The sequence below is a fragment of the Vidua macroura genome, chromosome 5 (assembly GCF_024509145.1).
Source record: "Vidua macroura isolate BioBank_ID:100142 chromosome 5, ASM2450914v1, whole genome shotgun sequence".
NCBI classification, from domain to species: domain Eukaryota; kingdom Metazoa; phylum Chordata; class Aves; order Passeriformes; family Viduidae; genus Vidua; species Vidua macroura.
Window position 1 is genome coordinate 63,852,059 of NC_071575.1, and position 12,414 is coordinate 63,864,472.

The 12,414-nt window shown below is 36.1% G+C and overlaps 1 protein-coding gene across 1 annotated transcript in view; it reads right to left on the minus strand.

Annotated features, from left to right (window-relative positions):
* The window catches only part of CACNA2D1 (calcium voltage-gated channel auxiliary subunit alpha2delta 1), a 366,445-nt gene that overhangs the window by 283,154 nt on the left and 70,877 nt on the right, over window positions 1-12,414 (minus strand). The window contains exon 3 of the mRNA XM_053977961.1: window positions 11,639-11,755. Within this exon, the coding sequence (XP_053833936.1) occupies window positions 11,639-11,755 (117 nt within the window). The remainder of the gene's footprint in view (window positions 1-11,638; window positions 11,756-12,414) is intronic.

Sequence of the window (12,414 nt, forward strand, 5' to 3'; positions counted from 1 at the left end):
CATGGGGATTCATTCCCCCCCTCTTGAGAAATAGTGCTCTATACGTTCTACTGATAGGGGTTTTGTTTGACAAAGATCACATCCATCAACTTCAAATAAGAAATTGACTGGCTTTGTGTTTGCAAAATAAGCAGAATTTGGTAAATACAGCATGAAAAGTATAAAAGAAATAATTTATAAAGGGAAAGAATAAAATAATATTTCTTAAAAAATATAAATTAAGATACCAGAACAAAACTAAGGAGAAGGTAGCCCAAAAAGAAAAACACATTACAAAGGGAAACCTAACATCAAGAGCTGAAGGAAGCTGAATAGAGGCTTCCCTAGGTTAACTGTGTGCCTGACTTTTGGGCATTAGCAGAAGTGCAAGAGCAGTTCCTTATGCTCCAAATACCCATCTGTAATGCCTAACACTGAGGTGCTCTGCCTCACATGCCTCCTGACCCACTGGCTTACTTTTTTGAAGCATCCTGCAATATAAAGAAGATGGTGATGATGTTTGAAGCAATGCAAGAGCAATGGGAAAATATTTTACTCTCATAATTGAGGGTTGTAAAAACTAAGATCCAAGCTCTCCTGTGCTACCCAGCCTCCTTGTTCTGTGAATCCTCCATTCCTCACACTGGCTCAGCACTGGTAAGATGAAGGAATAACTAAGGACCAGCAGGGCATTTTCATTCCATCTAGCTTGTAATTCTATCATAGAAGTATTTTAGGAGGTAGGAGACAAACAAACTTTCTTAGACTGAAGATAAACGTCATCTCAGATTCCTGGTTTCTTAAACAGCCATTTGAGTTATAGAATCCTCTTTCAAACATATAAAAAACCTCTGACCAAAACAACAACAAAACAAAACAAAGCAAAACACACACAAGATCTCTGCAGCTACCAATCCTAATCAGAAGATTGCAGTCTCTGATCCTTAAAAAATTAAAGTGTCATCTTGCAACACTGACCCAAATGCGATGCTCCAGACAGAGGATTTCAGTTTCATCTATGTAAGACATCTTGTGCTTAGCACATATATATCTGTCCTTCAGCTGTGCTCCTCATATGTCCAAATGCCAAAGGTGGAATTTGGACCTAGATGACTCCTCGAGGACGGTCAGCTGTGTTACAATCAAGCATATATGGGGCACTTTTCAGTCTTTGGAGTTCATGCAAAGAGTCTTCTATCCAACTGTGCTGTAGGAAGAAACAAGTGAACACATTTATAGAGAGTCCACTGAGGATCCCTTCTGTCTCCATGTGAATTCATAAATCAAATCTCAATATATAATAAATCTGATCCCTTTAGGAATTAAGTTGAAGAGCATCCATTTGTATCTGTCAAGCAACTTCATAAAAGGGGGCAAAAAATATTCCTGGATAGTCCTTGGACTTTGAAGAAACCACATCTTCATCACATTGACACATGATAAAATGTGTCATCACCTTGTTTCTTGAAGCTTCCCCATCAAAGGGAATCTTTTAATCCAACAAAAGGATTAACATAAAACACATATGGAGTACCTCAGCTTCTACTGATTAATAAAGCTTTTTGAAGTTGAACATTTGTTTATCAGCAAATTCACAGTTGGATCACAGAAAATTAGACTTTGAAAAAATAGCAAAAAACAGTTTATGCTTCCCCTCTTTCCCATATTCTGCTTTCTAAGTTTTACCATAGACTTCTGGTACAAAGAACTTGCTGGGTTCCTGTGGAATTTTGCTTTTCGTACTAACAAGTGCATCAAAAGTCAGTGCTGCAAAGAAAGCTGACAGAAGCTCTCTTAAGGAAAGTTTTAACATAGAAATTTCACTACAAAGCCCAAAAGGTGCAACAAAGGTGACAGGTGGACACCTTAAACTGATAAGGAAGAAAAAACATGAAAGAAAGATGCCAGGTGAACACCCTTTATGAAACAGCTTCATACTTTCATGAAGTTCAGTATTTCTTCTTAACTAACTCTGCAGCAAGCTGTGTCCAAGGATTGGAAACAGCTGATCTGATCCCTTTAAAGCTTACTAGGATTTACCTGCATTCTTTCCTGAGGGGTCCAATTAACTGCACTCCTGAAATACTGGCACAAAGTGTGCTACCAAAATGCTTGAAGAAAAATTCAAATATTCCAGAAAATGTGTTACACTACTGAACACACTGTTATCCAGACCTAATAGTGCATTTAAGGACACTGCAGCTATAGAATAAGCATTATGGCCATGCTGTAGATAGGTACCATAACACTCAGAAAACACTACCATTTACAGAAAGGAAAAAAAAAATATTAAGAAGTCTGTTTAAAAGAACATACTGTTTAACTACTCATTCTTGAATGCCAATTTATTAAATTATATGACCAGAAACCAATCCAAAAGCAGGGGTTTATCTTTTGCTTGTACAAAGGACAGATTCTGATGTTCATTATGCAATTCAATAGTTTTTCACTGCAGCAAAAGTTCTACTTAAGTTGAAAGTCTGATGCTTTTACATACTTCATCATTCAAAACTGGCATTTCTAAATTCAATATTACTCTGGCAGCACAGTAACTATTATTGCACTCAGCTCAATCTCACTAAAAATTTGACCAAGAAATGGTGGGAAAAAACATTTGAGCATTTTATCATAACGTGTACATAACAATTAGGAAGGAATCCATTTTAAATAGCATAGCTTTAATTTTGCATTTGTGCTTTAATTCTGCTCTCTGAAGTAAAAATTGAACAGAATTACAATTCAAATCTTTTGACAACTTACTAAAACTCTCTAACCCAGGAATGTACAGATTTCGTAGCATATTTAAAAAACACTGACTCAGGTACCCTGGAAAGTACTTTAGTTGAATGGGGTGAACAATTCAGCATGAGTTAGTGTGATGTTACATCAATGCAAACTAATCTGAACTTTTAATATGGAGAATGTGGAAAGACAAGAAAAGGGTACAAAGAGTTCCACTGAAACAAATACTGGAATCATGCATGCAGTCAGGTATCAATGCTTTTAAAGCAAAGATTCTGAAATACAACAGAAGTTAGAGTCACAAATTTAACCCACTCTTGGGGCAAAAAAAAAGCCTCACAAAGGCAGAATGCAGGCTTAGGGTTGTGTACAACACACAACTACTGTACCACAGTTTATGTATAATGAGTGTGTGCAAGTTTGCATCTCTGAAAACAACACTTGCACTTCTCCAAAATGTTTAACAGAGCATTTAGCAAGTAAGTGGGATTTTCATTTCACAGAGGATTTAAAAAAAATTTAAATTTGATTTTATTGTGGTTGAAAATGTAAATGTAGTGACTGAAGAAAAAATAAGGAGTCTTGAGAGGGTTGACTAGACAGCACAATGGTATGGAAGCCGACACTTGCAAACTAAACTACTTCTATGTAATATTATAAGTTGAAAAATCTGGTTTACCATGGAAAATCATTCTTCTGTAAAATTTTCAACTAGCCACAGAGAAAAACCATCAGTGTGTTTTTTGGGCATGATCTGAATGGAAGGCATCAGACCAAGAAATAAGGAAGAAAACACATCTCTTCACTTATCAGCCAGAAAGTCATACAAGAAAACAAAAATAACTTCAGGAGAAGAAGCTGCCTGAGGGTAAGAAGGCTAGCAAAGCCCTAGAGACAAAAACTGGAACTAATTCAAGAAAAAGAACTACAGGTTACATTGTTGTATTTTCTATATTGAGCTTCCAAAGCTGAAAAAGAAACTTTAAAACCAAAAGAAACCAAGGCTTGTTTGAGCAGTATTTCACCTTTCACATTCAAACCCCCAGCTTAGGGTGATGCTGGCATTAATGAGGCCATGTGCCTGCAGAACATCTTTCACAAATGAAACTTCAGTATTCATAAACCTAGACAAAGAAACCTGCTTGTAACAAATTTAGGAAGAATCTCTCACAAGAAGTAAAAAAAAAAAAATCTGCAACAAAACGTCTGCAAGATTAACCATGGTCATTTAGTTTGTAAGTGAATTTGCACAGGTGAATATATAAAGGGATCTAAATGGGAAAGAACTGCTAAAGTTATCAATGCCTCGTATTTTTCTTCCTGTGAAATGTGAATGCAACAAAACTATGCTAACAGTGACAATTTACTGTGTAAGGAAAAAAAAAAGTCACATTGTGAAGCTGGTCATCAAATAATATTATTTGCCACAAGCACTTTTTAGCTTACTTTGTCTCAGTCACAGTTAAAGCTCCAAGTGCAATACACTGTGCTGCAGGATGGCGATTCAGCAGGTGTCTCTCTAAGCTCACAGACTTGATGCCATTGCAGCATTATGTAGAGTTCAGGGCCACAGAAATCAAAATTATGACTGTGGCTATCTATGAGGAAGGTGGGGAGATGACCTCCTCTTTATCTGTCAACAAGAATACAAGATTTGAAGAAGGCAAATCAAGTCAAATGTGAAAAGAAAAGCATGGAAACAGGCAATATTCATAAGAACCTTCACTGCAAGCCCTCTGATTTATTTCTCCAGACTTTTATGGTGCCTTGCAAGGTATGTGAGTTATGTGAATCTATCCTCTGAGGCATAATGTTGCATCCACACAAAGTGGATTTCAGTTAAAAATACAAGACTCTAGGCAAGACAAGCAAAAACAAATTCAAACATCTGACATGTGGACAAGTTGACAAATGTTTGACTTCACAAGTGTTGCGTCTCACTAGCTGTCATTCCAAAACACATTTGCTTCAGCAACTACAGCTGACTTTCAAAATAGACTACATTCACATCTGGAGATTTAAACAATGTTCATACAGGCTAATAGATTCAGTATTGTAGTCTAAAAGAGCATATCCAAAACTTTTCCTGCTAGTGTGCAAAATTCCAGTGAGGGTAATTTCAAAATTAGCAGAGCATTAGTCTTAAACTCACCTGTGAAGTTCCTGCCATATCTAAAGAAGCTATTTAGACCAACTCTAGCCATGGACTGAAATCTAAATCTAATGCTGCAACAGGGAGATGACAATGTCTATTTTAAATACTCACAGGAAGCATCCAGAAATAAAATTTAAAAATTTTCCACCTCAGTGAGCTACTTAGTATGTAGAGAATTGATGGAGATATAAAAAGTAAACATGTGAATAGACCTGAATTCCTAACACTGTAAAATTCTACCAAATATGTAACAGAAAAGAGTTAAAGAACCAAGACATAGTGTAATGTAAAAACACATGGCATGTGTGCATGATCTTACAGTCCTTAGACAGAGGAAAGTGTATTTTAGTTGTATTGTTCCAAAGTGTAAGCATTTTTCTGGGAGGGTCACTGTAATTAAAGCCATTTGCTTTATGATGCTGGTACACACTTTGTGTAATCTTTTCCTATAGCTAAAGAGCAACTCCCAGCTAGAAATTAAAAGTTAATAAAATAAAATATTTTGAAATATTAAAACAAAGAAGCAGGCACAGCCAAACAATTTCAAGACAAAAATTAAAATGCTAGAGTGAAAAACAACATAAAACCTCTGTGCATGACACAAAAACATGCATAGACAAAACTTTGTTCATCTTTTGAACTGGTAATTTACTCCAGTATGTTCAGCATTTCATAGAACTAACAAAAAATACTAACAAAATGTGGAAAATAGTTTTTTGCTGAGAGACTAAGCACAGTTCATTATATTCGCCTTCTCTGAATTTCTCCAACTTCAGCCTTTTGCAATAAAATTGTCTAACTTTACCTGTAACTGACAGAGTCAAAGGAAGAGAAACACCCAAAAATTAAAAATTGAATAGTAGCATATCTGCCAAGACATAGTTGATTCTTTGTTTTGTACTGAGATCAGTTTTCAAATCAATTCTCAAGAAGGCTTACATTCTTAAAATCATCTAGGAGAGAGAGGAAGGCAATGACATTTTATCTTGATTAACCTCTGATACAACCACGACTCAAGGGTAAACTCTGTGGATTATATGGGATATCATACACGTGTAATAACCAACAGGAAACATCAGAGTCCTCCATCAACTCAAGACCTAGTCCATCAGTGTCTCCTGATGACAAAATCACAGTGTTTACTGTGTCACTGTTTGCAAAGTAATGAGGGAAGTCAGAAGCCCAGATTGCCATCAACTTTAGGAAAATACAAACTACACCACTGAGAATGACCTTATTTTCAGGCAAGGACTTCAGTCCTCACAGGCTTTACAAAAGTAAATGGATTTACTATTTGGAATTGAAGGGATACTGGAATATAGTCAGGAACCAATTTCAATGCACCTGTTGAAGTCTGTCCATATCCAGATATGTATCCATGTGTACTCACAAATATTTGCAGTTTAGAGACCTGGTCCAAGCATCACAGAGTGATCAGCTCTAAACTTTAGATTAGCTTGCAGGAATGGTGGATTCAGCTATGAGATGTGACTATTTAGGCCTCTTGGAATTCTTAGTGGAGCTCAGGAGACTGAGTTGTAACAGGGCCCAAAGTCAACAGATGATGTCCAGACAAAGTTCTGCTAAATGAGTGGAGAACTCAAATTTATCTACAGAGTATTTTTAAAGAATGGAAAGCTATCTTGTTACTACAGGCAATTTAAGATTAGCAGATCAGAAGGTAAGTGTCCCAGAGTGGTTTTGAGAATGTTATGTTGGTTTTAGATATCAAAACAAAACTCAAGCTAGAGTGAGGATACCTTTCAAGAAACAGTAGCATCAAGCACACCTACAAAATTTATTTTACTTTTATAGGTCTTTCAGGCTACACAAAAATTCCCAACCCTCTTTAAAGTGCATAGGATCTCTGCCTGGGAACCTCAAAATATGATATAACACATTTAAGCTTCCCAGTTTTATTGTGAGACAGTGAAGCCTTATTTCAGGCAGGCAGGGAAATACTGAGAGATTTGGACACACTTGCACAGCTGTGTTGAAATTGCATCTAAACCAGCAGATAAACATTCTGAGCTCCTCATTCAGAGACACAGTTGTGCACCTTGGACATTTCCCAACAGCATGTAGAAGGAACCTGTCTCCTAGCACACAATCTGTGCCTCAGTTTCCATGGAAACCCAGCTTCCTCAGTTTTCTTAAGAAATCTAGGCAAGGAGGGTAGAGTGAAGATATTATGCCTCTGGTTGAGATGTCTGAAGAAATCTAGACAATAAGGTGCAAATGTGCGTGTAATTCATCTTTATCTACACACAGCTCAAGAAGCCAAGGGGACTGACTAGAGCCTTCCCTTGAGCAACCTTAACATGAGTTAAAAGCAGACACAAATGTCCCCAAAGCAAAACAAATAAATCATAGGCAGGAATTTGGCAGTGAAAATATGACTGATTCTCATTATCCAGTGAAAGGCATTTTAGTGGAGCTTGAGTGTTTACTTTACACTAATGGTTATGCTATTTCCTTACAATATGAGCAGTAATGGAAGAAAAGTGTACTAATAAATGCACTGTGAGTGTACAACATAGTGTTGACAATAATATCCTGACACCAAATCTTTCCAGAAGGAGGCATTTTATTGTGGAAAAGACTTGCAGGGGAATATGCATAAATTCTACTTTTGGATAAGAGGATAATCAATATTAATCTCAAACTATTGCACAAACAGTAAAACATTAAATGATTTTTGAGTACAGAAAATGATCTTAGCTAAACAATGTTGTGCTTACCACAAAACAAGAAATAGGATGTTTTGATCCTTTTCCCTAAAACTTCTGCAGTCTGGGCTTGAAAAGACTGTTACTACATATCTGTTATTCTTAATTTTCTTTCTTTAATTTTCTTCTACCAAAAAGGTACAAATTGCTTACTATATTCAATTCAAATATCTGAGCAAAAAGAAGTGGTAAAACTGCAGATTTGCCTGCTGTAGAAGATTCAAGATGCTCCCCAAAATGTACTGATCAATTGGGAGAGGAAAGCCAAGGGCTGCACAGCTACCAACGTCATACTGCACAGGAGTGAAGCTGCTATTTAAATTAGTCTGCAGCACTGGACCAAATATTACTTTTTATACATTGACTATGTTATATAAACAAAATTATACTTCATTCCCTCATGATACAATGCATAACAGAAAACAGAAGTATTTAAAATATACCTTTCTAATTTTAAAGTATGACAAAAAAAATATTAGGATCTTGGCAAGTATTAAAGTTAGTATAGTATTTTACATGAGCAATAAAAAAAAAGTATTAGTAATCCATCTTTTATATTAATAACTTAGAAGGGTTTAATTTTGTATAGTCAATGAGGAAATATCTGTAATTCCCCAAACCATGTTTTATAAATATAGTACAACATCAGATACTCTATTTAGTGTTTCTAATGATACTCATCAAATAAGTATTAATATCTTCCAAATCTTCCATTTGAATGAAAATATTCTGATCCATTAGCATGATCTACCTAGCTCCAGAAATCTATTGCACTCATGAACTAGGTAGGAATGCTAAAACTGTAGCTAAGTCCAGCAAAAATGAACAGACAGCCAGACAGCTGAATGGGCTAGGCATAGTATTTGTTGGTATGCTAGGAAAGGCTTTGTGAGTTTTGCCAATAGTTATTGCAGGGTACATTTTCAGTGAAACCTCCACCCATCTGCCAGTACACACCTGAGGATGCAGGTTGCAATGTAGCACAGCTTATCTGTACCCACCATTTAGTAAGGTACACAGAGACTGAATATTAACTTCTCTGTAGTATCATGAAACTGTAGAATTATAAAATATCTTGAGTTTGAAGAGACCCATAGGAATCATCGAGCCCAACTCCTTGTTCCTTTCACATTTGTTCCTATTTGCACATGGGAGTCCATTATATTGAAAGAGGGGGGGTTCTGTAGGGCTAGGCCAGGCAAATACACAACAGTAAACAGCAGAAAGCTATAAAAGAAATGCTCACTATTTCAACAACAGGCTCCACTGCAAGACAGTCTGACACTCTTCACTATAGGGGGAGGCTGTTGCCTGTCTCCCTCCTTACTACTCATACTACTCTCTTCTCCACTGCACTTTGCTACAAAATTTTCCATTTTCTTTTCATCCTAACTTTTTCGTCTATGCATTACATTTCCTAGTAAGAGTAACCTAGGAAAGCCCTGTGAGTTCAGATCAGTTTTGTCCATCCTCAGCTAGATACCTATTTCAACCACCAGTTTTAAGCTTTTGTCAAACAGAAACTCATACCCATTTACCTGGTAATTTTTCTCTCATTGCTAGAGATTTTTCTAGCCCATAGTTACATGAAAACACAAATAATTCAGAATACAAGAGATATTTCTAATTTAAAGGTGATCTTATGGCTCAAGGGAAGGCAACTTATTATTAGAAAAGTCATCACTGATATTTGTTTATTATGACACTGCCCAAAGTTTGTTCATGTCTCATGCCTAGAGGAAAACATGACATCCCTGAGGTATGCTGGTCTCTGAACAATAACACTGTTTATGTAATTCACTGGCACCTCCCTCATGGCATCACTGGAGGATGTCTGATGCCCTTGCATCATACTCTTTTCAGGATTCAGGTCTTAATTAACACTTTGACTCATATTAGCCCCAATGGTAAAACCCTCAGTGCAGTCATCAATAATAGTTCCATTCAATTCCACTCCTGATTTCAGAGAAAATGTCAGAACTTAAGTCAGACTTAAGAAGACTGAAACTTCAGCTAAATAACTCAGCCTCATTACTTAAGTTTATAAACTGATAGTATAAAGGTAGTCTTTGAAAAAAACAGAAAGACAAATATATATGGAAGGTGAAGAAATCATCTTAGTAGAAATCAACAGATCAGGTGCAGGAGATAATAAATGTGTATAAAAAAAAAAACGTACAGGAAGGTTTAAAATCAGAAGTCATTGAAAGTTCTGGCATACATCTAGGATAATTGCAAATAGAAAAGTCAGTATAAATATACGAGCTGTTAGGAGCTACTGGACCAAAAGACCATCCTTCTCCTAACTTAGTCTTCTTTTACCTCAGAAACTGAATCATAAAGCCCTTTTCAAAATGTGACCATGTGTTTGCCTGAAGTGAGGGTAGCACCTTTCTTCCACATTCACAGAAAAACTGTTCTGGAATATTTCTTAAAGTAAGCATGAGATAATTATTTAATTTTCTTAAAATTTAAAGATCAAACTACCACAGACATATATAAAAACCCCTACATTAATCTTGAGTCTTGAGAAAATATAAGTTTTTGCTGTGATAATTTAAAAACATCAAACTTATATGAGTTGAAGGGAAAATGGTGGGGAAAATTATGTAGTCACAAAGGTCTGCAAATGACTTGCAGTATTTAGTAACAGTAATATAAAGTCCTTAGAATGCCACATAAACACATGTCCACTGAGGAAAAAGAGGAAAACAAGAAAAATATCAGACCTATTTTCAAGTAATTTGAATGAATTAGAGAAGCTCTGGCCCAGATAACACTGATGCACATTGTGTATTAGGTAAACAATAGTAACTGGAAGAATTAAATCCTGCTAAGAGCCAAAGGCAGGACAATGGATACCTCTTGTGGTACCTATGCACAGACAACAGACTGTGCAAAATTTCATTGCCTACAAGACAGCGAGTCCTCAGGGCAGCAGCAGCAGTTTCACTCACACTGATTCTTCAGTTGCATAAAACTGTACTGATAAAAGGACTCTTTGGGTGGAACTCATCTCACCCAGCTTTTCACACTTACAATATAGACATTTAGATTTGAGGCTTCTCCAGCTGAGAAAGAGAGATGTTCTTCTCGGCTACAGTTCATCCCATTTTAAAGTCTTACTCAGAAAATGTCAGGTCAGTCCTGACTGAGGAGTGCCTGTTTTATTCCATTGAACAAAAAAATGAGCTTAGGACAACAAGCTGAGGAGACATCTACAGTTAGGTGAATTAATCTCTCTTTCTCCTCTCTTTCACTTTAAATGATACATTCAAACTCATCTGTAAGCCTATGTAAATATGTAATTGCCCAAGGAAATCCAGACTGCTTTTCCATCCTTTAAACCTATTTCTAATAGTTCTACTCTGAACAAAGTGTGTTTATTAATTCATCCAGATGCCTCCATGAGTGTTTGGTCAGTATCTTCTGAAAAGCACTTCAAATTCTTATACTGGTGAGAGTGATGTGAGTAGGAATCATACAAAGCAATTACCCAGGTCTAGTGCCTTACAGGATAGAAGAGAAAGGGACTGCTGGCAAAAGCACTTTAAAGAAACAGATACTTTTTATTTAAAGCATAAAGAATTGTAAGCATGGCCTTCACACAAAATATGATTGAAATACAGGTTAAATAAGCAAATCAGAAAAAAAAAAAAAAAAAAACAACAAACCCCTGTTTTTTGTTTCCCCAAGCTCATTACTGACTATAGAGAACAGTGATCTTCAAGTCATAAACATTCATGTGCGTCACCTAGAGGAATATTTTCCAATCTATTTATAACTTAATTTCTTACTTGGCCATGGCTCCTATCTGTCGGTCAATATTAAAAACATCTGTCCTATGCCAACAAACGAGTTCATTTTTACCATAAAGTCAGGAGCCATCTTTCTACATGTCATGTCTTATGCACATCACACTGACACTGCCCCAATGTGTATAGGCAGTAAAAATAACCATGAAAACAAGTTTCAATAGTAAATAAAGATATTTTAAAATACTAAATAGAAAACTTAACCCATTAGTACTCACCACCAAGGCTTTAGACCTGTTACTTAGAAGTTTTTCAATGTCTCTGGCTGCAATTTCCACTAGCTGACGAGGGTTGTTTGCTTCTACAGTATACATTGCTGCGTTTTTCAAATAAATCTGCAAAAGAAAAAAAATGGAAATAAATCAAAATGACAGTGCACATTCAAAATAAGCCAAGTGACTTGACAGAAGAGGCACCAAGATGTCATCTGTTCTTACTGGAGCTTCATAATGACTACTGCTAGGAAAATCCAAATGGCCCCTGTGAAAGAAGTACTTCACCTTTTTGTCTGAGAGGTAGAAGCTGACACTAAAAATCATTTAATAAGTCTTCAAAATTGACCAGTTTTAGAGACAAACTAACCGACTGCAAAATGCTCAAGGAATCAGATTCCCACGGAGTGCTAAGAAAGCAGTAAAATGGACATCCTGTAAAATGATTGAATTTCATGTAAAATAGTTATTGCTGAATTGAATTCTTCCCTGAAAGATGAAATACAAACATACCAATTGAATTAATTCATTTCAGTTATGCTAATTTAATCAGTTTAGTCCCTTTTCTATTTATTCATATGATAGTATTAGTATTCACAACGAAAGAGAAGGAGGAACAAGTAAGAGGAAAAGAGGGAAAAGTAGAAATACAAAAGGGGAAATGGGGAAAAAAGATGGGGAAGAGGGGAAATACAAATGTGCTTCTCCTCTATCATGAATAATGGTTATCTCTGAGGAGCCATTAACTATTTACAAAGCAGAACATGTATATGAAGGAGATA